Here is a 27,666-nt window from a genome sequence, read left to right as displayed (position 1 = left end):
GCCTTACAGGGCCTTACAGGGCGTAGAGGGGGCGCTGTAAAGGGTGCTGTAAAGGGTGCTGTAGCTTATAAAGGGTGCTGTGGGAGTGAGTGTGGCATTGCTCGCGCTCGGTCCTCGAACCGGCGTGCGTTAAAATTGGTGAGTGTGGTATTGCTTACGCTCGGCCCTTAACGTACGCTCGATCTCCCGAAACGTTGATTCTTATTTCGAATAAGATTCGAATAAGCCGGCTGAAGAGGTGCGTGCATCGGAAAAAAGTTAAGCTGGCTGACAAAAAGTAAACACGTCCTTAGTACGATGCGGCGTGCATGCATACTTGAGTCAAGCATGGTGTTGCACTAGCCCCCCGGCACGTTTTTGGGCATAGAGAGAGTTGGACTATGCCCTCTCGGGCGGTACAGTCCGCTATAGCCGCCCGTTCCGTTCCGCCATTGGACGGGCGGCAATTGCGGAAACAAACTCCGGCTGGCTACGGAGTTATTCGATTCCATGTGCGTCCAACACAAAAAATGGAGTTTGCGGCTGTGGCCAATCCTACAGCCTGGCGAGCACGAATCAGGGGCAGTTGCAGGGACAAACATGCAGCCGCTGCCAAGGTTTTCCATCGTCACGACTCACGGCAACCGGCTGAAATTTCCTTCCAGTCCTTACAGGGCGCATCCGCAGGTTTTATTCTCATTACAAATCCCGTGTAATCTCGTTAGTTACCTACATGGTCAAGAACCTCCCCCATCCCCCTTCTCCATCCCCCGACGAACTCGTCCCACGGGGGTGGATCGTGAACCACCCTGTCCCTCCTCATCCGCTCCACAGTTCTCGAACCCACAGCTCCGCGACTCATGCCGGCCGCTTGTATTCCCCTTTGGCTATCATTTCATTGATCGTCTTTTCCGTGACCATCATCGCCTCGACGCCCGCGGGCGTGCCGCAGTAGACGGTGGCCTGGAGCACCGCCTCGCGGATCTCGACCTCGGCCAGGCCGTTGTTGATGGCACCGCGGGTGTGCAGCGCGAGCTCTAGCCAGGCTTTTTGAGCAATGATGATGCCGATGTCTGGTTTGCAAATGGTCAGCCAAGAAGTATGCAATAACCTGGCATTATGACCAGGGAAAACTCCGAAAACAGAAAAGGACCTCGACGGGGGACTGGTAGTAGATGATGCTCACTCAGGAGACTGCGCTGTTTACGGTCTAGACCTGGGCGCTGCCAGACGGTGCCCCATGCCCACTCAGTGATGAGCTCCTGGCCCGGCATCGTGAACGGGGTGGCATTCTGCAGGGCCTTGTCGACGTACTCGTCGCCGAGGACGGCACGGCGCACTTTGACGCCTTCCTCAAACAGCTGCTTATGCAGTTCGTCGAAGTTTGAACTGGTGGACATGGTGGTAAGGACGAATGATGTACTGGGAATAAACCTGTCTCCGGTGGGTCTTTCGTTCCTGCTGAAGTCGGAGAGGGAAAGCAAGCAACGATGAATGTGCTAAGGCTGAAGAGGTTTCGGGCTGTGTGCGGTGATGGCTTGGAGGATATCCTCCATTTTCACCAGAGCCAATCCGCTGAGAAGATTTAAATCAAGAAGGCCTTTCCGTCTTCTTTTCGTGGCGGCCGCTCTCGGGGTCGTGCGGGCCGCGGAACTGTTGTTGCGAGTGTCAGCAACGTTTGTAATTTCCACGTCACGATATCCCAGCCCGCTTCGATGGCACCACCTCCCCTGCGTCTATATTGCTACTTCGGCCGTCCGGATCGGGGCCGCACGCACATACCTGAATCAGTCCAGTTTGGTAATGGAGGCTGACAGGGGGCCAGCGCTTGTTCTTTCGACGTATGGAGCCTGCCGATGGAGCCCACCACCCCCACCGTGCCCTCTGCGGCATCTGGTTACATCTCAGGCACCCTTGCCAAGGGGTCCGTCCAGGGTTGCGTAGGTGGCTGAAAAAGCTTGACCAATCTTGATCTGCAGCCGGACGTCGACCGTGCCCGTGCCGCCGCTAAACGCCCCGGGAGGCGGCCAACAATCAGATAGAGTTTCGACCTGCAGCCCGGCAGCAGTTTGTATTACGTGACAAGTATCGGCCGGGTCGTATAGTCGCAGGTGGATGGGCAGCAAGCCTTGCCTCGCCATGACGCGGACATGGCCGACCTTACTGTTTTTGTTTCTCGTCGTTTTCAGCCGGTAAAATTCCGCATCGTGTCTTGCTTTCTTCTTCAAGGGCTGAGCGACCATATGACAGCGGCCAAGGCCAAAATAAGGCTGCCCAGACTATCTAGTCTCACCCCAGACCCCAGATCCCGCTACGGGGCCCCTCCCGACAGAAAATACTCACCTACTAGTTCGTTCGGTTGGCTTCGAAGGCGCCCACTCCTATCCACTTCTACCCACTTTTCCCATTGCGTATAGTCCTGGATCCACCGCGAGATCGAGTATAAGCCGCTGCGATGGATACTCATCGGGCCGTCAGAAAATCTCTTATGTATGCAATGTCACCTCGTGCTTATACTTGCATCCCCGAGAGGCTCCTACACTAATCAGATCCTGTCAGATATCCGGTTTTTAGAGTTTTTCCTTCATGAAACATCGACATGTCGATCTTGTCAACCTTGGAATAGTACACGTCCGCTCAGCGTACGGCTCGTAAGATCCAAAGGACCCTGATCCTCTTTGCGAGTTCCACTGCGACCACGGCCGTAAACCGCATTACAGAGCATGCCTTGGGCGTAAGGGTGGTTTACGCATATGCCGTGTAATTGTTGGTAAAGACCAAACACCGCTATGGAGCAGGAAATCGAATCCATGTCTGTAAGGGACGTTGGAATGTGCGGATTGCTTGGCTGCGTGTAAAAGCCTTTTGTTAGCAATCAGGACGCGTGTCGCAGCAGTCGAAAGCCCTTGGCTTGGATCATGGTGCGGACTCTCCCAAACAGGAGGACGTCAGCGGCGTCTGGCCCGTCTGAGCACGCCAGCCGAGGCGCTCTGTACGTGACCCTGTGGGAGATGGGATTGAGTTCAGAGGAACAACGGAACGTTACGAAGTCTCGGCTGACATCGTCACATACGAGGTGCTGAGTTCGTGACAGGACGCTTCGCGGGGCGCCTCCCCGAAGCTGATCCTGTCGACGAGAGGAGCCGATCACTTCATGCGCTTGATTCAGGCACATGCGTCGAGACGAGCAGGCTGCGGCGGCTCTTCCTTCACAAGGGTCCTCACTCACTCCTTCGCATCGCAAGGGGGGGGCTGTATACTAGCCCGTCAGTCACCAGAAGCAGAAGGTACATACTGTTCGACCGCCAAGGCGACGATGGATATATAAAGGGGGGTTTGCGCATTCATCTGAACACAACATCCATCATCCAGACTCGACATCCTTCATCTGTAGTCAATCTCCTTCGTCTGAAGTCGACATCTTTCATCTGATATCAACATATCATCAACATCATCAATCATCATCACCCCTTGAGCAGGCACAAATAAGAGTGCAGAAGCTCAGCACCAACCAAAAGTACCAAACCTCATTCTGTTCACAACATGACTGTTGCTTCAAGTTTCTCTTCCTCCGGCAAGGCCTCGGGGTCTGCCCATGCCCATATCGCCATCGTGGGCGCCGGACCTCGCGGCACCAGCGTAGTCGAGCGTCTCGCGGCCTACGCACCCGACCTCATCACCCCCGGCAAGCAACTGACGGTCCACGTCATCGATCCCTCCACCCCCGGCGCCGGTAACGTCTGGCGCACCACGCAGTCGTCCGAGCTCCTCATGAACACCGTCGCATCCCAAATCACCCTCTACACCGACAAGAGCGTCGAGTCGGCCGCGCGCATCTGCCCGGGCCCGACTCTGTACGAGTGGGTCAGGGAGAAGCATCCGGAACTTGAATACGGCCCGGACGACTACCCGACCCGCGCCCTGTACGGCGAGTACCTGACCTGGATCTTTAACGACGTCGTCGCCCGCGCGCCGCCCAACTTCCACGTCGAGGTGCACGCCACGCGCGCCGTCCGGCTGGACGACGGCCTCAAGGGCTTCCAGACCCTCGCCCTCGAGAACGGCACGACCCTGACCGGCCTCGCCGCCGTCGTGCTCGCCCAGGGCCACCTGTCGCTGCTGCCGGACCCGGAGCAGCTCCGGCTGACGGCCTACGCGGCCCAGCACCGCCTCACCTACATCGCGCCCGCCAACCCGGCCGACATCGACCTCGCGTGCCTCGCCGCCGACGAGCCCGTCTTCCTCCGCGGCCTCGGCCTCTGCTTCTTCGACTACATGGCGCTCCTCACCCTCGGCCGCGGCGGCCGCTTCGAGCGCACCTTGTCTGAAAAGGGGGCGCCGCTGCGATATATCGCCTCGGGCGCCGAGCCCCGCATGTACGCGAGCTCGCGCCGCGGCATCCCGTTCCAGGCGCGCGGCGACAACGAGAAGGGCGCATTCGGAAGGCACTACTCCATCCTGATGACGGACGAGGTCATCGCCGGGTTCCGGCGCCGCGCGACGGCGGGCGGCGCCGACGCGCCCGACTTCCTGAGGGAGGTCTGGCCCCTGATCCGCAAGGAGGTCGAGCTCATCTACTACGAGGCCCTGCTCAAGCGGAGCGACTTCCGCGAGCGGTTCCTGGCGGTGGCGTCGGATAGCGCGGAGGAGAGCCAGCTGTTGGAGCAGGAGCTCGGCTTGGCGAAGGAGCAGCGCTGGTGCTGGGAGCGGATTGGTCGGCCTCATGCTGGGAAGAACTTTGCCAGCGCCGCGGAGTGGAACGAGTGGCTCGTCGAGTACCTCCGCGAGGACGTCCGCCACGCGTCCCTGGGCAACGTCTCGGGCCCCGTGAAGGCCGCGCTGGATCTCCTGCGCGACCTGCGCAACGAGGTCCGCCTCATCGTCGACCACGCCGGCCTGGCCGGCGAGTCGCGCCGCCAGCACCTCGACCGCTGGTACACGCCCCTGAACGGCTACCTGTCCATCGGCCCGCCGCGCGAGCGCATCGAGCAGATGATCGCGCTGCTCGAAGCCGGCGTGCTCACGCTGGTCGGCCCGCAACCCGAAGTCGTCCCCGGCGGCACCGAGCACGAAGACGCGTGGATCGCGCGGTCGCCCGCCATCCCCGGCAGCGCCGTCCGCGTGACCGCGCTCATCGAGGCGCGCCTGCCGGAGCCGGACCTGCGCAACACGGGCGACGCGCTGCTGGCGCGGCTGCAGGAGACGGGGCAGTGCCGCCCGCACACGGTCGGGGGCTACGAGACGGGCGGGCTCGACGTGACGCACAGCCCCTTCCACCTGATCGACTGCCAGGGCCGCGCGCACCCGCGCCGGTTCGCGCTCGGGGTGCCGACCGAGGGGGCGCACTGGGTCACGGCGGCCGGGGCGCGGCCGGGGGTCAACTCGGTCACGCTGTGCGACACGGACGCGGTCGCGGGGGCGGCGCTGGTGACGGCGGCCGGTGGCCTCAGGGGGCTGTCGCCCGAGTTCCGGCCGATGGTGCAGAGCGAGGCTATGAAGATCCAGCCTATTCGGTTGTAGGCAATGGTAGAGGGGATGGGATCGGGGCAGTGAGTACACGGGAGAGGCCAGAGCGAGCGACTGAAAATGGTGTTTGGATTTCTTTTGTTGTCGTTCTTCTTGATTTATTTCCTGCTATCTTATCAGATTCGGCACTGCCCTTTGCGTGTATATAGGTAGAAAAGTTAGATTGAATACAGAGCGTGTTACCTATTCTGTCATCCCCGAGACTCGCCAACCCCTGAAGTGTGGATGTTACTCCTCGGAGGGATTCGCTTTTGATGTCATGAGTCTCACTGGATCGTGGTTTGGGCTCCGAACTTGACATAACAAGGATTGCGAATGGTAAATGGTGCAATGTGTATTTGGGATTTCCTCAATTATTCTATCGTAGGCCACGGCAATATCCACCGCGTTTTCGATCCTACTTCCCACCAAGGGGCCGCCACCCTTCAGATCCCAGGGCTTCAGGCAACAGCACTTTTTAAATGTTGGCATTGCCAACTTCAGGTTCGACTTCAACTTGCCAACACTCCGTGTTCGGTTATATCTTGCTCTGCTGGCGAACAATACATCGCCCTGCGCCGGCATGAATATCACTGATTAGACTTGCTGCAATCCGATCCAGATGCAAATAATCACCGACAGACGCATTGCGCCCAAGCAGCTTGATGTTACAAGGACCAAGCATGGTATTGCTCAGCTTCTGCATGTATTCTTCAAGGCAACGGTCGCGAATGCAGATATGGATATATGTATGCGGCACAAACGCAATCGTCCAATCTCCTAGTCACTCATTCGTCTTTAGACGCGGATTCCTGGCATGGACGGCAATACCAACTCCCTATTGCGAATATTCGTACCTTCCAGCTTTCGCCTGCGGAGCAACCAACACACCTGGCCTCGCTTTGACAATACTCACCAGAGCAGAGTTGGGGCATCATGGCAATGAATATATTCATCTGCACGTCTTGTGCATCAGGATATGCCCTTACGTCAGCGCTGGACCTTGCTCCATGAATCATACATAGCCCTGGCAACAAGAAGGACACAACGCCAACCCACCGTGGGCTGATGGGCACCAAAGCCATGCTAGTTGGGGCGTATTCGACAAAGAGGTGCGCGTCAGCCCTTGACTTGCCAATGGATTTTGTCTCCTGGCAGTGAGTCTGTATTCGTGCCTCTCCTCTCATCCTGTCACATCTGTACTCACAACGCCAGAACAGCCCACGTCATCCTCGGTGGGTGCTCTGTCTTCTTTCACACTTGTATTCACCCGACGCCCCTTCTGCACATTAATCGCGGCATTAAATACAAGGTGCGCACCGATGAGCGACGATGCCACAACAAGGACGGACTGGGAATAGCCTCAGCGTTCAGGACTGGGTATAAAAACCGCCCTTTCTCTAGTCCTGGTCCTTGGCTTTCCCTTGTCTCTCCCATCACCAAAGCACCAGATTCACTGTCAGATACTGCAAATACTACCCCAATATCAGCTTCGGTAGCCCATATCTTCAGCATCGTTCGGTCCGCGACTCCAGTGCGTTCTTGTCCACGGTATCAGTTTGGTCCGTCGTCAGCCTCAGCGTCGTTCTCCCGGCGCTCAATCGCGTTCCGTCCACGGTTTCGCTGTCGTCCACGCGCTGAATCGCGTTCCGCGGCTGCTCTATCTCGCTCCGTCCGTATCCTCAGCTTCGTCGTATCCTTACGTACAACGCTAACAAGCACCCAGAACACCCTTACCTGCTTAGCAACACCCCCTTCAGATACCAGGACTAATCACCAAGCCGCAATGGCCGGACTAGCTATCATCACTAACATCACCTCCTCCCTCGCGGCCATGGCCGCCGCCGCCCCTGCCGCCGCTCTCTACAGCGGCTCCATGGCCTACAACCCGTACGACGACAACGTGGGTGCCTGCGGCAAGCCCATCAACAACGGAGACTCTACCGTCGCCGTCGCCCCGAAGTTCTTCACTTACCCAGGCAACACCAACCAGGACCCGGTTTGCGGCAAGACCATCACCATCACCTACAACGGCAAGTCGGCGTCGGCCCAGGTCTGGGACAAGTGCCCGGGATGCGGCGACAATGACATCGATGCCACGCCCGACTTGTTCACCCGGCTGGTGGGATCATTTGACCCTGGCCGCGTCAACGTGCAGTGGAGCGGCATCTAGGGGCGATACGGTGATCCAACATGGGATTCATCTATCCGAAGGAGAGACGGAGATAGTGATGCTGGCTGGGGATTCAGGCACACACATGTGGTTATCATCGGTGCGAGTTGCACACTATTTAAGATACTTACTGGGGCATGGACAGAGCATCTTACTTAAATACTTATGCTTAGAACTACTCAATTAACACCATATTTATTCGTCTTTGATTGCGCATACCTGTGGGTTTTCGTTGTCGGTGTTGCGATGCACTACGTTAGTTCTGGCAACAGACAAGCCTTCACTAATAGCAATTGGTGATGGAATCAAGCTTTCCGGCGCCGGTATCCGATTGCTTGTCTAAACCCCGACCGGCCAATCACGATGCGAGGATGGGCGACGGCCCCTGTCGAGTGCCTGGAACCATTCCGCCACTAGCCACCAAAGGGGCAAGGAACGGCGACCGTGACATGACGGTCTGGAAGGGCCCCCCGTTGCCCAGTGGCTACACCCAAGAATCATACCATGGCGTGGTCGCCATGGTGGGGAGACCCTGGCCAACATCCCTGGACAGCCAGAAACGACACGACCAGCACCGGGCTGCAGGGTCCAGCGGGATCCAGAGTTTCCATTTTCCACCATCGGTGGGCGGGAGGCGGAAGATAAGCTGAGCGAGAGGGGAAAAAAAACCCCAGTCCGAGTCCACCAGCCGATGAGAATTTTTCGGCCGTATAAAGGCCTGGTCGCGTGCCACCCTCGCGCTTCTGTTTCTGGAAGAAAATGTGTGCGTGGTAAAGCGGCACCTTCCAACTTTGGAATCTCGAAGTCGAAGTCGATCCCTCCACTCAGTCCCTTTCCGTCGTCTGGTCTACCCCTCCATTGCTTGCATCCCATCATTTTTCAGTCAATCTCCCCTGCACTCGCGCATAAGCAATGGCGACCGCCGCCGACTTGGAGAAGGGCCACGGCCCCGTGGCCGGCAATGACGTGCACTCCAGCCACAGCGTCATGGTCGACGACGTGACCGCCAAGGAGTCCGACGCGGGCAGCGAGACGGGCGTGCTGGCCGGCCTGCGCCGCTTCGAGGTCCGGCTGGACAAGAAGATCGGCGTCGAGTCCGAGGCCATCGTCCGCAAGCGGCCCGAGGACAAGCGCCCCGTCCCCTGGCACGAGCAGCTGTCCATGGCCCTGCTGTGGGCCTCGAGCACCATGAACACGAGCTGCTTCGCGACCGGCTTCCTCGGCCACGAGCTGGGCCTGAGCCTCCGCCAGTCCATCGCCGTCACCATCTGCGCCTCGCTGATCGGCAGCGCCCTCACCGGCTTCTCGGCCACCTTCGGCGCCGCCACGGGCCTGCGCCAGATCTCCATGTCGCGCTTCAGCTTCGGCTGGTGGCCCAACAAGCTCATCGCCGCCCTCAACACCATCGTCCAGATCGGCTGGGCCTCGGTGTCTTGCATCACCGGCGGCCTGGCCCTGACCGCCGTCGCCGACGGGCGCCTGTCGCTCATCGTCGGCATCGTCATCCTGGCCGTCGTGGCGACGCTGATCTCGTTTGTGGGGTTGAAGGCCATCCTGGTCTACGAGAGGTTAGTTTCTCCGCTGTCTCTTTCCCTGCTTTCTGCCGTTGGTCCCAACCTCGGATGCGTGCCGCCACACCGCGCCTGCCTGTGACATGGGGATTTACGATTCTTCACTACGCAGATATGCCTGGGTCGTCTTCTTCGTCATCTTCCTGGTCATCTTTGCCGAGACGGGCCGCTTCGCGGACAACACGTCGCCCAGCAAGGTCCAGGGCGCCGACCTGTCCGGCAGCGTCCTGAGCCTGATCGCCATCATCTACGGCAGCTCGGCCTCGTGGTGCACCATGGCCTCGGACTACTACGTGCACTACCCCGTCGACGTGTCGCGGGTCAAGGTTTTCCTGCTGACCACCTTCGGCCTCGCCATCCCGACCAGCATCGGCATGGTCGCCGGCTGCGTCGTCTCGTCGGCCCTCAACAACCGGCCCGACTGGGCCGCCACCTACGAGGACGACGGGCTCGGCTTCCTGATCCAGGCGATGCTGTACCCGCGCGGCTTCGCCAAGCTGATCCTGACGCTCCTGGTCCTGTCGGGCATCAACGTCAACGTCATCAGCATCTACAGCGCCGCCATCTCGTGCCAGCAGATCTCGCGGCCCTTCGCGCGCGTGCCCCGCTTCCTCTGGACGCTCGTCTGCTTCGCCGCGATCCTGGGCCTGGCCCTGGGCGGGCGCGAGCAGCTGAACGCGTACCTGCAGAACTTCCTCTCGCTGCTGGGCTACTGGTGCACGTCGTACTTTGTCGTCATGTTCGTCGAGCACTGGGTCTACCGCGGCGGCGACTTCGCCAACTACGACCTCGAGGCCTGGAACGACCCGAGCAGGCTGCCGCTGGGAATCGCCGCCCTCGCCGCCTTCCTCCTCGGCGTCGTCGCCTGGATCCTGGGCATGGTCGAGACGTGGTACGTCGGGCCCGTCGGCCGGCTCATCGGGTCGTCCGGCGGCGACGTCGCCAACGAGTTCGCGTTCGTGGTCACCCTGGTCACCTACCTGCCGGCCCGCTGGCTGGAGCGCAAGGTCGTGGGGCGGTGATAGCTTTTACGAAGAAGAGAAAGAACAGACACGATGACAACCACAAAGTAAGCAAAAGCGATACTTAACAACAAGCACACTTTAGGGGATAGATAGGTACTTAACTCGTACTATCACACACGCCCGTATAATAAGCACAAGACCAAGACCAACGAAAGGGATCTCTTTCCCCCCATGTCCCTTCCCCTTTCGGTCCTGAACAGGTCACTCTTATCAAGCGCGGGCTTGGCTTTGGCATACTGAACGCCGCGCATGGAGCCTCGATGCTCTCTTGCCTCCATGGTATTGGGCTGGGGCTCTTCGTGGCATCTGTCCTTTCTCCATTTGCAGCTGGTGGCATACCAACACAGGGAAAGTATGTAGACCATTTCAATCTGCGGTAAGTCACTCGTAGCGTAGGAGAGCGATTCGGATTCGCCCTCGGCGTTCGGGTGTGTGCCGCGTTTACGTCGACTCGGCGTACGATCATGTACGTATGGTATACGTACTTGACGCTGACCGTCGTTGGCGTTCGTCGCATTCCCCGTTTGTTGGGGCGGGTCGTTCTCAAGCGGGGACTTCGTGGATCACGGGTTTCGCTCGTACGGTTGGTGTGTGTGTGTGTGTGTATGTGTGTGTGTGTGTTAGGTTACGCGTGTTTGCTTTCGCTGGCAATCAGCGCAGCGTTAGGATAGCTTACAGCGTACTTCAAGTGCGTACTTGGCGTCTCTTGCGTCGCGTCAATTGGAAATATTCAATCTACCCATCTTCTATGCGTTGAAGGTGTTTTCGGTCGTTGGTTCCTGTTTTTGTCAGATCCCGATCATTTCGGCGAAATGCATCGCCGGCCAGTCTCCTGAGCTTGACCTACAGGAGTCTGTGGATGGCGTCGGAATCCAGACGGCGTTCATTGACAGCCTCTCCTCGGCCAAGTGATAACTTTCAGTTCAAGTATTATCCAGTTTGACGGCAAACCTCGGATACGATCCATGCTCACACTTGTTCATACATGATGCTACGAGTTTGGCGCTGGCAAGCAGCAAGGTCAACACCACGGACGACTCAATCCCCCCTGCAGACTATTGTTGCCGGAACAAAGTCTATGTATCATCATGAAGTTCACCGGCGCTCTCTTGGCAATTATAGGTACCATATTCATCGCGCAGCTGATTGGGCAGACTTGGGATTCGTTCATACGGCCTAACTTACTTCTACCAACAACTGAACCCGACAAGCTGCGAAAGGCGGCGGCACCGGCATCGCGGCCAAGGGGCCTCGTGGCCAAGTTGCGACTTCTCCACGATGCGGAAGAACGTAAACATCAGCATCATGAACGCTTCTGGGCTACTACCTTACCTTGCGCGAGGGCCTGCGCGAGTCCGGCTCCTGGAGCCAGATCAGCATTGAGCATGCGCAATGACTGCGATTTCAACCGAGGCGGGCCGGCCGGGTGAGCTGGGGCACGTACGAGAACTCAAGCCAAAAGGGAGACCTCGGCGAATGCGCGCGCGCAGGCGGGAGAGATGGTGGTTGACTTCTCCGGTGCGATATCGAAAGCTGCCTGCCAACGGCGGCGCTAGATCAGACGGAAAGAGGGCATGCGCGCAGTATTCTACTGTTTCAAGAGGCGCGCCGAGTAACTATGTGCCCACCGTTTCACGAGAAGAGAACCTGAAGTATTTGGCAGTGAAATCCGAAGTCAAGCCAACGTTAGTGAATTGTGACAAACCCTGTTCGCTATGCTTTCTGTGATATGGTGCTCTTCTGCTGTGGTCGCATTTTGGTGATCAATCCCGGCCCACTTGCACAGTTCTGCGTGTCGTTCAAGGGAAAACATGGTGGCTCGAGGCTCTTGCCACTCCGAAATCAGCAATGGGAACCGTGCCGGGGTTTTGTCGGGAGGTGCCTCTGCGATGCCGACTAAGTACATGTATGCAAGAGGCAGCAGGTCTGAAGATCCCATATGTCAATTCGAAATTAGTAGCCGCGCAGTCTCAAGAGCTGGGCCGAGGCCTTCTGGCAGGACAAAGGGCCGAGAAGTGCCCTGTGAATTGGGATGATTTCATACAACTGGAGATGCGTTATTGGGCAGGAGGCTCAGCGGTTGCATGGTGTGGTGTGGAAAAGGAAAACCCACGGCCGGACCTAATGGCCCGGCCGAGCAACGAGTAACCAGGGCAGAAGGGCAGAAGCCAGGGGGGGCGTACTCGTATGTATTGTCTTCGCCGATCGCTGTCGGGCTTGTCGCATTGATGGTGGACGGGGAGCATTGGGAGCCTCCAGTTATTAGCTGAGAAGGGCGTTTTAGCTACCGTTTTAGCACCCCTTCAACTGCGCAACCCCTGGCCGTAGTGGTGGTAGTGCTACCGAGAACCGCCCCGTTTCGGTCGGGGTTTTTCCAACCTTGCACACGTTCGACTGTTCTTCACATGCCAAACGGCATCGTTAGCTATCTCTGACGTCAGGCGCAGGGATCGCCCCAAATAACGCGGGCGATTGGACCGGAGCTCTCAATGCTTGATTTCTGAATACAGGTTCTGATTGGTATTGCGACCTTGACGCATGCGATTCGTCTACACATACATAATAACAACTACATACTTAGGTAGGACGACCCTGCTGTCAAGGCGTCTTCTCCATGCTCTTACCTTTCTTTCTTCTCCCCATCTTCCTCAATTGGTAAAATCGCATGTGTAAGGATTCATCGCACACGCCGAGAAAAGACGGGAGGCCTGTCACCACCACGATACCACCCATTTCGCAGCTTCAACTGCTGCACGAGAAGCAAGAGCACGCCAACCGAGATGCCGTCCGAGTCCAAGGTCGAGAACCCGGTCATCCACCCGTTCTTGTTCATTTACCAGCTATGGCAATGGCTCATCGACTTCATCCTGTCGCCGGCCCCGCCACGACCCGGCGAGCAGCTTAGCCGGCCCAAGATCGCCATCATCGGCGCCGGCATCACCGGTGTCGCCTCGGCCGCCCACTGCGTCGGCCATGGCTTCGACGTCACCATCTTCGAGGCGGGCGACGAGAAGAACGTCGGTGGCATCTGGAGTGTAAGCAGCATCAACTTCCCCCTGGCCAATGGCGCAATCGGCAAACCTTGCTAACTCTGCGGTCGATATGCAGAAAGTCAACAACACCTCGAGCCTCCAGATCCACTCGCTCATGTACCGCTTCCACCCCTCGGTAAAATGGGAGCGCGGCTACCCGGACCGCCAGCAGATCATCAGCCAGGTCCGCCAGGTCTGGGAGACGTACGGGCTCGACAAGAAGACCGTCTTCAACAAGAAGATCGAAAAGGTCTACAAGGACGACAAGGGCCGCTGGATCCTCGACGACCCTTCTAACGGTGTGTATGAGGGCCTCATCGCCGCCGTCGGCACCTGCGGCGACCCCAAGATGCCGCACCTGGACGGCATGGAGAAGTTCAAGGGGCCGACGTTCCACTCTAGCCAACTGACCGGGTAAGTCGTTGTCTGATGATGCGCTTCCACGTAGCGATGTTCTCGTGCTCTGGTCGTGCTAACCGTTTTCCTCCAACAGCAAATCCGCCAAGGACAAGACCATGATCGTCATCGGCGGCGGCGCCTCCGCCGTCGAGGCGCTCGAGTTCGCGGCCGACGAGGGCGCCAAGAAGGTCTACATCATCGCGCGGTCGGACAAGTGGATCATCCCGCGCAACCCGATCGTGAACATGCTGCTGGCGCTCAACATCTTCGGGCAGGAGACCATCTTCTCCTTCATCCCCGAGTTCCTGCTGCGCAAGCTCTTCTACCGCGACCTCGAGGACCTGGCCCCGTACAACAAGGGCATCTTCATGGACACCCCCATGGTCAACTCGGACGTCATGGACAAGCTGCGCACCGGCGCGGCCGAGTGGGTCCGCTGCGACATCGTCGACTTCACCGACCGCGGCATCCTCGTCAACAAGCGCGAGAAGGGCGTGCCCCCGGCGGGCCCGGCCGCACCGTCCACGTCGAGGGCGACATGGTGGTCCAGGCCACGGGCTTCAAGCGGCCCTCGCTGAGCTTCCTGCCTGACGACTGCTTCGAGGAGCCGTACGGCGCGCCCAACTGGTACCTCCAGACCTTCCCGCCCAACCACCCGTCCGTCTCGGCCATCAACTGCACTTATCTTTCCGCCATCGGCACCGTCGGCAACTGGCACATCGGCATCTACACCCGTATTCTGTTGATGTTCCTCTCGGACCCCCTGACGCGGCCCCAGCCTTTCTGGATGCGCCGCTGGATCGACATGACCAAGGTCCTGAAGGCGACCGCGCCCACGGGCGCTTTCGACTTCTTTACGTACCTCGAGCTGCTCTGGTGGTTCGCGTTCTGCGTGACTATCAACCCCTTCCGCTGGAAGTGGGCCGTCTTCGTCTTCTTCGGCATCGGGTCGGCTTTACCAAAACGTGTCGTCCGTGTCGAGGACCGCGTGCGGAACGGGTTGGGGATGCAGCATCAAGAGGTCGAGAGGGATACGGGGAAGCACTTCTGATCGATAGTAACTCCTTCGCGGGGAGAAACACAAAAACAACAAAAACAATAAAAAATAAAAATTAAAAGAAAATAAAAAGAACGCGGCGACCAATGTGTCCATTGGTTAAAAGGAAAGACATGAAGGAATGGGTGGCTGCCCTTCTCCCGGTTAATGGCAATGGTTGGCGTTTGACGGAGGAGGAATCCTAGGCCGGCCGCCGGTTGATCAAGACCGTGCCTTCGAGGCGCTCAGAGACGGTTACAAAGATTGTACAAGCGGTCGGAAAGAAAAGAAGCGTTCTGGTTTAGGCAATTCAGGATCCGATTCGGAAATAAGAGTCGCAACATTCGCGTAGAGGGATCTCGTTAAACATTGTGGCAACTGCTCTTGTACGTTCGGGAGAGCGATGTCATATGGTGGAAGATGGCTACAATTCTACAAACATTGGAGAATCAGATAGTTGAAATATGCGCTGGACGACAGGCAGCAGACAAAAGAGCATTGTGACACAAATTCTAACTATTATTTTGGGTATCAAGACCGTCTCAGTGCAAGAACAGTCAAAATCTATACATCCACCAAGAAACACTTCCATGTTCATTCTCATCACCTCTTGCCACGCTTGCCGCCACCCCTCTGGCCGTCCATAGTCTTGACGCGCTTCTGGTAGCCGCCGCCGACGATCTCGCGGGTGTTGCTGCTGAAGCCGCTGTTGCGGTCGCCGTCGCCGACCTCGCGGCCGCGCTTCCGGCTGTTCTCGAGCAGGGCCTTGGTGCCGCTGGCGCCCGAGGGCTTCCTGCGTGTGAGCTTGTCGATGCGGTCGACGTTGCCGAGGTCGCGCCAGTCCTCGCCGCCGAACTGCATGTTGCCGGTGCGGCCCTCGGCCTTGTTGCGCTTGCTGCGGTCCTTCTTGCTCTCGGCGGGCAGGCGCACGAAGTTGGTCTCCTCGTAGTCGCGGCGGCGGTCCTCGTCGGCCTTTTGGTGCGTCGTCTTCATGCCGCGGCCGCCGGACACGATGGTGGTGCCGACGCTGGGCTGCGCCAGGGGCTGGTCCAGCATCTCCTCGTTGATGTACTCGTTCATGGTGGCCGAGCGCTGCGGGCGGCTGCGGTCCCGGGCCTCGCGCCGCTCGGTCGTGGGCATCACGGTGGCGCTGATCTTGGGCGGGCGGTAGACGCCGGTGCGGTCGGCGTCCGAGGCGGCGGCGGCGGCCATGCCGGCGGGGTTCTTGGAGGCCTGGAAGCCGAAGCTGGGGAGGGCGGAGCTGGCGTTCTTGTCTAGCACGGGGACGCCGCCGTTGGCGGCTGCACCTCCTTCTTCCTCGTCTTCTGACTCTTCCTCGGACTCTTCCGCTTCCCTGCGGGCGGCGCTTTGGGCGGCGTTTTGGGACTGGCGTTCGGCATCATCGGCGGCGCGCAGCATCCTGTCGAGTTGGTATTCGAGCTTTTCTTCCAGGGGTCGCACGCCCTTCTCGAGGTAGAGGCGAAGTTCGACGAGTTTCTCGACGACGGTGTTGGACAGATCGGAGTCATCTTCGCCCGAGTTCTTCGCGTTCCGGATCTTCAGGAGAATGAGGAAGACGAGGTTTTGCAGGTAGGACAGGAGCAGCTCGTTCTTCGTATCGAGCAGAGACACGCCATTCTGGGGAGGTTCAATGCCGGCCAATTTGGGGGTGGCTTCGTAGGCGGACGTCAAGGACTGAGTCAAGGTGTCCAGCAATGCTGGCAAAGAGGTAAGAGCCGCCATCTTGTTGGCGATGCTGTCCGGATGTTTGGTGGTACAATCTGGACGGGACAGCCCCAAGGCGTGGCAACTCGAAAAAGTTCAAGACAAAAAAGTACGATAAGCGGGCGATAAGGCGCCAGACGCCCCACCAGCTTCAGCAGCCTCCCGCCTGTTGCAGGCACACTACTGGGCACACAGCAGCACCCATGTCGGAGAATCGGATTTAAAGTACCGGCCGGCTTGGGTGACAGTGCACCGGGGACACACAGCTTCCAGTACCTGTGGTACAGCTAACCTAGTAGGTTAGTAGCCTGCTAACAGCCCCATACTGGATGCGCCGCTAGTGGTAGAAGGCAATAATGCAGGCTTAGGCTGTCAGCTCTTGCATCAACCTCCAAGGCCTTGGCCGCCTGCTCCTGAAAATTGTTGGCGTTGGAATCTGGCAGCAAGAGACCAGCCCGACTGTCTCGGAATCACACACAAGGCCAGTCTGGATTGGCATTGAGTACGTCCATTCAACCAATCCCTTGATGTGAACGCCTGCACTCTGGCCTCCCTTTAATCTGCAGCCCCCAGCGTTATTGTGTATCTGTCTTTGCATACGTAAGTTGTCCATAGCTCCCTCGTTTCGCCGATCAAGCTCGACACTTCTGTCCACGTCGCAGCATCTCGTCAGCATCCTCACACCCTCCCACCTCGCCTTTCTGGATGCACTACCTACACATTCAATGTCCATCCCCAATAAAGAAACATCAGACCCCAAATCATATGCGCCGGAATCTCGAGCTCTCCAGCTGCACGTATTGTGAAACTGCATAACTAATTGAGCCGGCTGTTGTAGTTAGTCCTCCATTCATCCCTCCCCTTCGCCATGCGAGGCCCCATCGGCGCAACGTCCTCGGCGACGTTGCTCGCGACTCTCCTCGCCGTCCCGCAACTCACATCCGCCTTCTACCTCCCCGGTGTCGCGCCGACCTCCTACAAGAAAGATGCCAGCGTGCCCTTATACGTGAACAGCGTCAAGCCTGTCGCCGCTTCCCAAGATGGCGTCCTCCACTCCGTCATGTCCTACGACTACTACCACGAGCGCTTCCGATTCTGCCAGCCCGCCGAGCCCAAATACGTGTCGGAAAGCCTGGGGAGCATATTGTTCGGCGACCGTATCATGACCTCGTCCTTCGAGCTCGAAATGGGCCGCAACCAGACCTGCAAGTCCCTCTGCGAGTCCGAATACGACCAAGAGTCCGCCCACTTCGTCAACAAGCGCATCATGCAAGGCTACGCCATCAACTGGCTCGTCGACGGGCTCCCTGCTGGCCAGAAGATTATCGACGAGATTACCAGCACCACCTTCTACAGCCCCGGCTTCCAGCTCGGCCAGGTCGACGCCGACTCCCAGCCCTCCTTCAACAACCACTACGACATCGTCGTCGAGTACCACGAGGTCGGAGGGGATCCAAACCAGTTGCGGGTGGTCGGTGTCATTGTGCAGCCCGACTCCAAGGCCTACAGCGGCGCCATCGACAGCACGTCCTGCTTGCCCGATACCCTGCCCCCTGTCCGGCTGAACGAAGAAGGCAAGACCAAGGTGCACTTCACCTACAGCGTCTACTGGACTCGCTCGCCCACCGCCTGGGCCACCCGATGGGACAAATACCTGCACGTCTTCGACCCCAAGATCCACTGGTTTTCCCTCATCAACTCGGCCGTGGTTGTGGTGGTCCTCACCATCACCGTCACCTCGGTGCTGTTCAGGGCCCTGAAGAAGGATATCACGCGATACAACCGTCTCGACCAGATCAACCTCGACGATCTCTCCGGCACTTCGGCTCTCGAGGATGGCGTCCAGGAGGATTCCGGCTGGAAGCTGGTGCATGGTGATGTGTTCCGCACTCCCTCGCACCCTCTTCTGCTCTCCATCTTCCTCGGCAATGGAGCCCAGCTGTTTGTCATGACCGGCTTCACCATCTGCTTCGCTCTGCTGGGATTCCTGTCTCCCTCGAACCGTGGTTCCCTCGGCACCATCATGATCCTCCTCTACACTGTTCTCGGATTCGTCGGTGGCTACGTGTCTGCCAGAGTCTACAAGTCGTTGAATGGCGAGAAATGGAAGCTCAACATCGGCCTGACCCCCATGCTGGTGCCTGGCATTGTATTCACCACCTTCTTCTTCCTTAACCTCTTCCTGTGGGCCAATGAGTCTGCCGGAGCTGTGCCCCTGAGCACCATGCTGGTCATCATTGCCATCTGGTTCATCATCTCCATCCCGCTCTCCTTTGCCGGATCGTGGCTCGGTTTCCGTGCCCCGGCCTTTGAGCCCCCGGTGCGCACGAACCAGATCCCCCGCCAGATCCCGCCCACCACGACCTACCTGAAGCCCGTCCCCAGCATGCTGCTTGTCGGTATCCTGCCCTTCGGCGCCATCTTCGTGGAGCTCTACTTCATCATGAGCTCCATCTGGTTCAGCAAGATCTACTACATGTTCGGCTTCCTCTTCCTCTGCTACGGCCTGATGATCATCACCTGCGCCGCCGTCACGGTGCTCATGGTCTACTTCCTCCTGTGCGCCGAGAACTACAACTGGCAATGGCGTTCCTTCCTCGCCGCCGGCATGAGCGCGGGGTACATCTTCGCCAATGCCCTGATCTACCTGGTCAGCAAGCTGTCCCTGGGCGGATTGACGGGAACTGTCCTCTACATCGGCTACAGTGCGCTGCTGTCGTTCCTCTTCTTCATCTTGACCGGTACGTATTCCCCCTTTCGGATCTGGGTATCTCGCAAACTAACATTGCTACAGGTTCTATCGGATTCTTCTCGAGTTGGTGGTTCGTCCAGAAGATCTACTCGTCCATCAAGATCGACTAAGCGCTCAAGAGCGAGAGGCGAGCTACGAGGAGCAGCATTTCAGCGCGTCGCGGCAGTTGGTGATTTGTCGCGAGAAGTAGAGTGTACTGATATCCGCCCCAGAAAGGGGCCGTGGTTATTATCCAGATTTAGGTGGAGGCGAAGTTAGCAAGAAAAGGGGGTAGAACAGCTCCAGCGTGATGCCGTTGCTGGTGCAAGACGTGACATTTTCGAGTTCGATGGGTTTGCGGCAAGCATTTTGGCGAAGACAATGCGGAGTACCGGTTCTTCTTCTCGATGATGATATCCCGAAAATATTTCAGAGGGTCGTGTGGTTGCATCGACAGGGGCGTTTTTTTCGCGCAAGTGGTACCTGGGCATGCGTGGCTACAGGGTGTACATATTATGTGCGATATTTGGAAAAGCTTAGAACTCCCATTGCTTCTTGTCTTGGTGCTGTGACGTGCTCGGTGTAGATGTACTGATAACTGTCTGGAACTAAATCCCAAGATATTTAAATGGCAGGCTAGATTCACGTTTCACGTCGGGCTACCGATGACGGGGCTTTTGCCGCGAATGCCAATGGAGATAACTGGGCGTGCGAAGTCCAAAGTCGGTGGTATTCAAGACACAATAGGGGTAAGACCATTACTCGTAGAAAGTAAACTGTATTGGTATCATCTAATTTATTTGAGCCTGGGCACGTAAAATCGGCCTAAGGCTTCATCATAAAACATCTCCAAAGCATTTCCTCCTGTGCTTGATAGTGACAGGTAAAACTCTCTCATGTAGAGCCATCCATCCACTCAGAGAGGAATAGAGAAAGAAGAGGCAGCGTACAACGTGCAACTACTTCGCTTTCTTATACATGCTCCATCTGACCGACCTCGACGTCCTCCTCCTTCTTCTGGTGCCGGACGGCCTCGACGCGGCGCTGGAAGGCATCGCGCTCGAGGCGGCCGCTCTTCCACGGCGGGGTGTTGGTCTCGAAGACGAGGTCGATCTCCTCGAGGGTGCGGCCTGGCAGAACACAGTTAGCATATGTACAGTGAGGTCAATGGGAAACAGGAGGAGAGGGAAGAGGAGGACTTACCAGCTGTCTCGGGATACGTGAAGAAGATGTGGAAGAACATGGCGGCGCAGAAGACGCCGAAGATGATGTACGTCTTCCACTGGATGTTGGTGAAGGCGGGCGCGACGAAGTAGGCGAGGGCGAAGTTGAAGATCCAGTTGGTGGCGGCGGACAGGCCGACGCCCTTGGCACGGTACTTGAGCGGGAACACCTCGGACGCGTAGATCCAGGCGGCGGGGGCCCAGGTCAGGCCGTAGACGCCGACGAAGATGTAGGAGCAGGCGATGACGCCCTTGGCGGGGCCGCCGCCGGGGAGCTCCCAGCGCAGGTTGGCGTTGCCGTCGATGTCGGGCACGGCGTGGCCGTAGCTGGCCATGAGGCCCGCGATGGCGAAGTGGAGGGCCATGCAGACGACGGCGCCGACGAGGAACAGCAGGCGGCGGGGGACGCGGTCGATGTAGGGCAGGACGAAGCCCGTCGTGACGAGGAAGATGACGTACTGGATCGCCGAGCTGTACAGGGCGGTGTCGCCCGTCATGCCGGCCATGCGGAAGATGTAGACGATGTAGTACATGGCGACGTTGCCGCCGAGGAGCTGCTGCCACATCTGCACGGTGACGCCGCACATGGTGCGCTTCCAGACGCCGCGGCCGAACATACCCATGAAGCTCACGTTGCGCGACTCGGCTGCGATCCGGGCCGCCTCGCGGACCTCGTCGTACTCGGCCAGGACGATCGGGTCGGCGCGGTCGCCCCTGGCGTGCAGCAGGGCCAGGGTGTCGAGGCACTCGTCCCAGCGCTCCTTGTTGGCGAGCCAGCGCGGGCTCTCGGGGAAGAAGAAGAGGGCCGCCAGCAGGATGGCGCCGGGCACGCCCTGCACGCCCCAGGCGACGCGGAAGGCGGCGGGGCCCGCCATGCCGCGCGCGCAGCCGTAGGAGATGAGGTACATGATCAGGATGCCCCACTCGATGGCCCACTGCTGGATGCCGACGATGCGGCCGCGGATCCGGCCGGGCGCGAGCTCGGCCAGGTAGACGCAGACCTGCGACGACGTGACGCCGATGGCCAGTCCCGAAACGACGCGGCCCGCGACCAGGTGCGCGACGTTCTGGGCGCTGCACTGCAGGGCCGCGCCGACCATCCAGACGACGGAGGCGATCATGAGGGCGCCCTTGCGGCCGAGCCCGTCGGCGAGCCAGCCGGACGCGACGGCGCCGACGAAGGAGCCGGCCGACATGGAGGCGGTGATGCCGCCCTGCAGGTTCGAGTCCGGGGAGCCGAAGTACTCGAGGTACTGGTCGGCGCCGATCCAGGCCGACATGGAGCTGATGTCGAAGCCGAAGAGGGCGCCGCCGATGGTGCCGAAGGCGGCGAGGACTGTGTCATGTCACCCGGCGTCAGCATGTTGAGCCTCCTGGCATATTGATCATCATCATGACTTGTAGGAGGGAGTAGTGAAAGGGTGTCCAGATGGAACATGGTGAGCATTATTCGAGGGTTAGTTAGGGGCATCAACACATACCGTAGATATTCGTTATGGTATACATGGCGATTGATGGGCTTCACCGTTCAAGGTGAGGACGCCGACTGGTGATTCTTGTTGTTGGTTTTTAGGCAAACCAGGACTGCTTGGCAAGCTGGCAACGGCTAAGCCGACGACTCGTGACTAACAGCACATTTGCTGGGCGAAGATGCCTCAAGCCGGTTCGTTACAGGGGAGGCGAGTTCCTCCGTAGCAGCAGACGCTTGAGTAGGACATACAGCAGGAACCAAAGAAGGGGGCGATGATCACTACTTTATATCCGTCTTGGCCATGCATCGCCGTCACACTCGCAGGTCTTGAGCGCTCAGTTACCCCTGTCCTGTCCCCCGGCCGTCGGTCCCCATATCCGTATCCCATTCCCATCCTAGACTCCACCGCCATACTGCCGCACGCCGGATCCCTGACTGGCGGGCCATGGCATCAATCGATAAGCACATGACTGGCGCGCCTGGGGAATCTCTCCCGGGCAGTGAACCTAGATGCCTACGGGCCGTACGGGGGGACGGTGAGGTCATAGTGGGAAAACCCCAGACATTCGAAAACAAAAAGGGCCGAAAAGACCAGTTGATTCCGGGAATGAGCACGATGGTTCGACACGCCCAAGTGGGGACTGTTTGCCAAGTAAGAAATGGTGAGAGTCGAGTCCTGGTAGCGAGTGAGAAAACCACACGAGAGCCCCACGGGGAAAGCCGGGGGCGGGTTGGGCAGTGAGGAGACAGAGCGCGTGCGTGGTGGGTCGTGTGCTAGGAATCCTGACTGGCCAACAACAGGTCCGTTCAAGTTCTCTCCATCACACTCACGTATATTGACGGGTTGTGAAACGCTCCGAGCCTAGTACATATCATACCAATACGGGTTCCGCTTTGGTTGAACCCGTTGCGGCTCTTTCTGAAGCTACGGTACAAAGCTGCAAGGGACGGACGGGTGGCGAGCGGTACAGCAGCATCCAACGGCTGCCAGAAGCCGGGTCATCGGGTGCGACATTGGGGGTGTGTGGTGTGTCACGGGTCCCACGGCAAGCAGGCACAGCCAGCAGAGAGAGTGATAGAGACAGAGAGAGATGTTTCGATCCCTCGATTAATCTTGTTTATCTGAAGCTGAATGGCGGAGTAATAATTCACAGAACTACCCAACCGCGAGTACGTGATGATGAGTGGTGTTTCTTCCCCATTCCCCCCCAAACCAAAAGGATGGAGATGACTTCTCCACATCGCCTACAACCCCAAGACGTCATGCGGAGAAGGCTATAGGCGCGCCAATCAGAGACCATTCCGCCGTCCTTCGATTCCGACGCAGCATCCTGGGTTGGCCCTTGGGTAGGGAGAGATCGGCACTGGCTTTTGACAGATGCGGCAGGGAATCCGGTTGACCTGTCGAGAGTCTCGTGTTTTTTCCGACTGCTCGTGGCAGAGGCTGGCAGCTGGCTGGGTGGTCGGTTCACGCCGGGGAATCGTCCACTGTCGAAGTGGAAAACGGGTCAGTCGAAAAGCATGCAGTGAACAATGGTACGGAATCATGAGAAGATTTCCTCGAAAATATAGCATTAAATCATTTGACTAGATCGTATCTCGTGCTCATAATAACATGTTTTATGATGTTACCGCATTATTCCTCCCTCTCTCTCCCACTCTTCCGAGGCCCTGGGTTTCCTGTTATCCCATCCAAAGCCTCTCCCTTACTTCACCTGCTCATGATTCTCCAAAAACTTACTCCAAAGACACCCCCGAAGGCGTCCCGGAACTCAAGTGGTTGTACGGATCCTTCTTCCCATCCGCCGCCGGCACCGTCGTGCCCCGCTCCTGCATGTGCTCATCGTGCGTGCTGTGCAGCGGCGCGTGCCCGTCCCCGCCGGCGCGCGACAGCGTACCCTGCTGGTTCGTGCCCGAAGCGGCCGCGGCGGCCGCGCCAGCACCGGCACCGAGGCCAGCGGACGAGGGGCTGATGCCCGTCATGCCGGCGGCCGCGCGCTCCTTTTGGTGCGTGTCGAGCGCGGAAGTGGGAGATGTCGTGGACGTGGGGGCGGTAGTCGAGGTCAACGGGGCGTGGCGCCTCTCATTGGCAATCGACGACATGGTGGCCGGCGAAGAGCCGGTGTTGGCCGCAGCAGCGGTCTGGCCGGGCTGACGGTGTCCAGTCGTCTTGTCGTCCCTGAGCGTCTCGTAGGCGCCGCCAGCCGCGGCAGCGCCGGCACCGAACGTGGCGACGTCGCGGGCCTTGTGACCGTGCTCGTGCGAATCCTTGTCGTGATGGTGCTGGTCGTGGAGCGAGTCCGAAGCCGTAGTAGTCTCGTCGGCGTGCTTGTCGTGGTGCTTGCGAGTTGGGAACGGCAGGACGCTGTGGTGGCCAGTGGAAGACTTATCCTTGTGCTCTTTGTGGTGGTGGTCCGAGCTGGCGGGCTCTGCCAACCGGTTCAGAGTGGAGGACTCAAAAGGCTGGTGCTGGCGGGAAGGAGAAGTAGACGAAGGGATTTCGCCAGCAGCGGCGGAGGCGTGCTTATCGTCATGATGATCGCGCGCCAACCTAGAAGCGCCGTAGCCGGCACCCGCACCGAGGCCGGCACCGGCAAGGCCGGCACCGGCGCCGGAGTGGTGGGCGGAGGAGCGAGGAGGCTCGGCCCGCTGGTCAGCAAGCGAGGACGGGGACGTGTTCTCGTGCACTCGGCTGGGCATGGGGATCTCGGACTTGTGGGCGGACGGGTGGCCGCTACCCAGTCCGTGGGTCTGGCTCTCGTGAGCCCGGCTAGGGATGGGGATCTCGGACTTGTGGGCGGAAGGGTGACCGCTGCCGAGGCCGTGGGTCTGACCAGTACCGTGGAAATCATCACCACGCGCCTGCTGCGACCTCGACCCAGCAGCAGCCAAGCTAGCCGGCGTGTCGTATCCAACACCCGAATCAGTTCCCGATCCCGACGACGTCGGGTGGCTGCTCATGCCGTGGAACCCGTGACTCTGGCCGGGACCGGAGGTAGAGAGAGTCTGCTCGCCATGCGACGGCGCAGCAAGCACATCGTCAGCGTGGCTCCCGTCCTTCTGGCGCAGACTGAGGTTCTTGAGCTCGGAGTCGGAGAAGAGCCCGGCCGAGTCGCTATGCTGCCAGCCCCCTCGTGCTGGGGCGCGTTGTAGGGGTTCACGTTGCTGACGAACTCGTTGCGGGCGTCGGTCTTGTCGTTCCCCTTGCGGTGCAGGAAGTCGTACGCGCCCTTGCCGGCGACGGCGCCAGCGCCAGCTCCGGCGAGGTGCTGTCCGGTCTTGTGGTGGTCGTGGTGGTCGTGGGTAGTGGCGGCGGCGGCGGCGGGGTTGCGGTCAGAACCGACAGACCGGTCGGTGGTGGTGAAGGTAGGCGAGTTGTCAAGCGGGAAGGTGCGGTGAGTGCCGGTCGCGCTACCGGTGTTGTGGCCGGACTGATGCTCAGTACCAGAGGTGTTGCGGCCCGTTACGGTGTCGGCGGCGCTCTGGGCGGCGTTGGCGACGGCGTTGTAAGCGCCGGCGGCGACGCCCTGGTTACCGGTAGTGCTGGTGTTACCGGTGGCGCCGGTGAGGCCAGAGCTGGTAGACGAAGAATCATAAGGCCCGCCCTGCTCGTACCCAGTGGTCCCAGTGGTGCGGTTGTTACCCGTCACCGTGTCTGAGACACTCTGCGCGGTGTTTGCAACAGCGTTGTAGGCACCAGTCGCAATACCAGGTTCGTAAGAGCCCGACGTGGTGTTGTGAGAACCGGTGGTGGTGGTGCCAGTAAGGGGAGTGCTGCAGTCCTGGTGGGTTCCCGTGGTGCTTGTGTTGTTGTTACCAGTAACAGCATCCGAAACACCCTGGGCCGCAGAGGCCAAAGTATTGTACGCACCCGCCGCGACGCCCTGGTTGTTGCCAGTTGATGACGACGTAGTCGTGTTAGGGTTCACAGCTCGACTGGTGGTGGAAGGAGAAGTAGTGCTGAACGGGCTCTCGTGCTCAGCTCCGGCGGTGTTGGAAGTAGACGCGGTCGTAGTCAACGGCTTCTCGTGCTCGTACCCGTGCTCGGTTCCGCTCCCGCTACGGCCCGAAACCGTGTTGTAAAGCTCCTGCGCCGCATTGGCCGCGGCGTTGTATCCGCCCGCCGCGGCGCCGGAGAGGGTGTTGTAGATGCTTCCGCTGCCGGAGCGGTTGTGCTCGGGCGTACGGCCGGCGACGGTGTCGTCAGCAGAGCTGCCGTGGCCGACGACGGTGTTGTAGATGCCGCCGCGCGGGACGTGAGAGTCGGGGCTGTGGCTGGCGGAGTGCATGGCGACCTCGTCGTCGCCGGCCGCGGGCACGCGGCGGTGCTGGACGCTGTGGTCTTCGCCGCTGCCGCTGCCGGTCACGGTGTTGTAGATGCTGCCCGCGGAGGGGAGGCTGGCGGCGGTGGGCAGGTTGCCCCAGTAGGACTCCTCATTGCCCGTACTCGACTTGTCTTTGCCTTGGGAGACGGTGTTGTGAGACGCGTCAGTGCCACCAAGAGCGGAAGCAGTGGAGTTGGTGTCATTCCCAAGAGCGGATCTGTGTGTGGTGCCCGTGGTGGCGGTGTTGCGGTTGTAGGGTTCGCTGCTGAACAGACCACCAGCCGTGTCGCCGGTCATATGGCTGTCCTTGTCCAGAGGCGATACCTCATGCTTGTGGCTAGCGCCGCCGAGGTAGTTGCCCCCAAGCAGACCACCGAGCGTGGAGGGGTCTTTCTTGTGGTGGCTGTCGATGCCTTCCGAAGGGCCAGTGCTGCTGGAGTCCTTGGGCATGTCGACGCTGGAGCGGCGGAAGTGGTGGCCGCCTGTGGTCGTAGTCGCGGGCGCATCATCGTGGCCGACGGTGGTGCGGGGGTGCGACTGGAGCGTGCCCGTCTCGAGGGTTTGCGCGGGCGCCTGGCGAAGCGCGCCCTTCTCGACCGTCTGGGGGCGCGATTGGGTCACGTCCGACAGACCTGTGGATACGGGGGTGTTGGCCGCAGCGCTGGTGTTATGTGAAAGCGCACTCTTATCCACGGTCTGGGGGCGGGAGTTTGTGACGTCGACCAACTTGGAGTCGCCGGTGGTGCCGCTGTGAAGGGGGTCGGTCTGGCCGACGGTCTTGGGATGGCTTCCAGTGACATCCGACAGGCCGACGCCCGAATCCTTGTGCTCGTGTCCGCGGGCGCCCTCCTTGCCGGGCAGGATGCTGCTGGGGGTAGGGTTAAGTTGCGACCCGCCGAGTTCTCGCTGCTGGTCCTCGGCAGCCGGGGTCTCGGGGAACGCGCCCGGCGTGTGTTCGACGTCCACCACGCCGCGGGACGCCTCCGACGACGTCTGCCCCTCATGAGTAGCAGCGGCACCGCCGCCGAACGTCTCTCGTATGGTGTCGGCAAGCCCCATCGCACTTTGCGTTTGGAAGTATGAAATATGGGTTTATGGGGGTATCTTACAGTGGGTGGGGTACCAGATCTGGAAAATCCGATCTGTATGTTGTTATGGATGTTGATATGGAGGAGAATGGAGGAGTCAAATATATGCATCAAGCAGCGCGGCAGGGCCATGGGGTCATATATACGGGCCAGCAACGCCATTCCGTTGCGTGAGACTATCTATCATCACATCATCGATCACCCCCCTCGCGTTCTGCCCTGTTTTCCCAAAACCCATTGTCTCTCTGCAAGCTGCCCGCTAAAGGCCGAAGCTGAACAAAGGGGAGAGAGCGGGAAAGAGGGCTGGCTCGGTGACATCACCAGTACGTGTCGATTATTGGTCAATTGCGGAGAGACGCTCCTGCAGGTGCACGGTGTAGCAA

General features: G+C 59.3%; 9 protein-coding genes across 9 annotated transcripts; 5 read left to right on the top strand and 4 right to left on the bottom strand.

Moving 5' to 3' along the window:
* Nucleotides 1-837: 837 nt before the first annotated feature.
* PG986_006468 (uncharacterized protein) lies at nucleotides 838-1,379 on the bottom strand (the record flags this gene model as incomplete). The annotated part of the gene is made up of 2 exons (XM_066842690.1): nucleotides 838-1,052; nucleotides 1,166-1,379. The coding sequence occupies 2 exons, from the start codon at nucleotides 1,377-1,379 to the stop codon at nucleotides 838-840; spliced, it is 429 nt and encodes a 142-aa protein (XP_066702552.1).
* Nucleotides 1,380-3,522: 2,143 nt separating this feature from the next.
* On the top strand, nucleotides 3,523-5,499 carry PG986_006467 (uncharacterized protein; the record flags this gene model as incomplete). The annotated part of the gene is made up of 1 exon (XM_066842689.1): nucleotides 3,523-5,499. One exon carries the CDS (start codon nucleotides 3,523-3,525, stop codon nucleotides 5,497-5,499), a length of 1,977 nt encoding a protein of 658 aa, XP_066702551.1.
* Nucleotides 5,500-7,270: 1,771 nt separating this feature from the next.
* On the top strand, nucleotides 7,271-7,657 carry PG986_006466 (uncharacterized protein; the record flags this gene model as incomplete). Its single annotated transcript, XM_066842688.1, has 1 exon — nucleotides 7,271-7,657. One exon carries the CDS (start codon nucleotides 7,271-7,273, stop codon nucleotides 7,655-7,657), a length of 387 nt encoding a protein of 128 aa, XP_066702550.1.
* A 912-nt stretch (nucleotides 7,658-8,569) lies between these two features.
* Nucleotides 8,570-10,250, top strand: PG986_006465 (uncharacterized protein; the record flags this gene model as incomplete). The annotated part of the gene is made up of 2 exons (XM_066842687.1): nucleotides 8,570-9,225; nucleotides 9,341-10,250. 2 exons carry the CDS (start codon nucleotides 8,570-8,572, stop codon nucleotides 10,248-10,250), a joined length of 1,566 nt encoding a protein of 521 aa, XP_066702549.1.
* Nucleotides 10,251-13,033: 2,783 nt separating this feature from the next.
* PG986_006464 (uncharacterized protein) lies at nucleotides 13,034-14,735 on the top strand (the record flags this gene model as incomplete). The annotated part of the gene is made up of 4 exons (XM_066842686.1): nucleotides 13,034-13,288; nucleotides 13,362-13,699; nucleotides 13,779-14,178; nucleotides 14,217-14,735. 4 exons carry the CDS (start codon nucleotides 13,034-13,036, stop codon nucleotides 14,733-14,735), a joined length of 1,512 nt encoding a protein of 503 aa, XP_066702548.1.
* Nucleotides 14,736-15,323: 588 nt separating this feature from the next.
* Nucleotides 15,324-16,463, bottom strand: PG986_006463 (Sas10/Utp3/C1D family protein; the record flags this gene model as incomplete). Its single annotated transcript, XM_066842685.1, has 1 exon — nucleotides 15,324-16,463. One exon carries the CDS (start codon nucleotides 16,461-16,463, stop codon nucleotides 15,324-15,326), a length of 1,140 nt encoding a protein of 379 aa, XP_066702547.1.
* An 850-nt stretch (nucleotides 16,464-17,313) lies between these two features.
* Nucleotides 17,314-19,307, top strand: PG986_006462 (uncharacterized protein; the record flags this gene model as incomplete). The annotated part of the gene is made up of 2 exons (XM_066842684.1): nucleotides 17,314-19,186; nucleotides 19,240-19,307. The coding sequence occupies 2 exons, from the start codon at nucleotides 17,314-17,316 to the stop codon at nucleotides 19,305-19,307; spliced, it is 1,941 nt and encodes a 646-aa protein (XP_066702546.1).
* An 841-nt stretch (nucleotides 19,308-20,148) lies between these two features.
* PG986_006461 (uncharacterized protein) lies at nucleotides 20,149-21,905 on the bottom strand (the record flags this gene model as incomplete). The annotated part of the gene is made up of 3 exons (XM_066842683.1): nucleotides 20,149-20,306; nucleotides 20,380-21,735; nucleotides 21,881-21,905. 3 exons carry the CDS (start codon nucleotides 21,903-21,905, stop codon nucleotides 20,149-20,151), a joined length of 1,539 nt encoding a protein of 512 aa, XP_066702545.1.
* Nucleotides 21,906-23,607: 1,702 nt separating this feature from the next.
* On the bottom strand, nucleotides 23,608-27,254 carry PG986_006460 (uncharacterized protein; the record flags this gene model as incomplete). Its single annotated transcript, XM_066842682.1, has 2 exons — nucleotides 23,608-24,990; nucleotides 25,041-27,254. 2 exons carry the CDS (start codon nucleotides 27,252-27,254, stop codon nucleotides 23,608-23,610), a joined length of 3,597 nt encoding a protein of 1,198 aa, XP_066702544.1.
* Nucleotides 27,255-27,666: the final 412 nt, after the last annotated feature.

This window comes from Apiospora aurea (genome assembly GCF_038362705.1).
Source record: "Apiospora aurea strain CBS 24483 chromosome Unknown utg000004l_segment0_segment0, whole genome shotgun sequence".
Classification (NCBI taxonomy): domain Eukaryota; kingdom Fungi; phylum Ascomycota; class Sordariomycetes; order Amphisphaeriales; family Apiosporaceae; genus Apiospora; species Apiospora aurea.
This window is presented reverse-complemented; position numbering and strand designations above follow the sequence as displayed.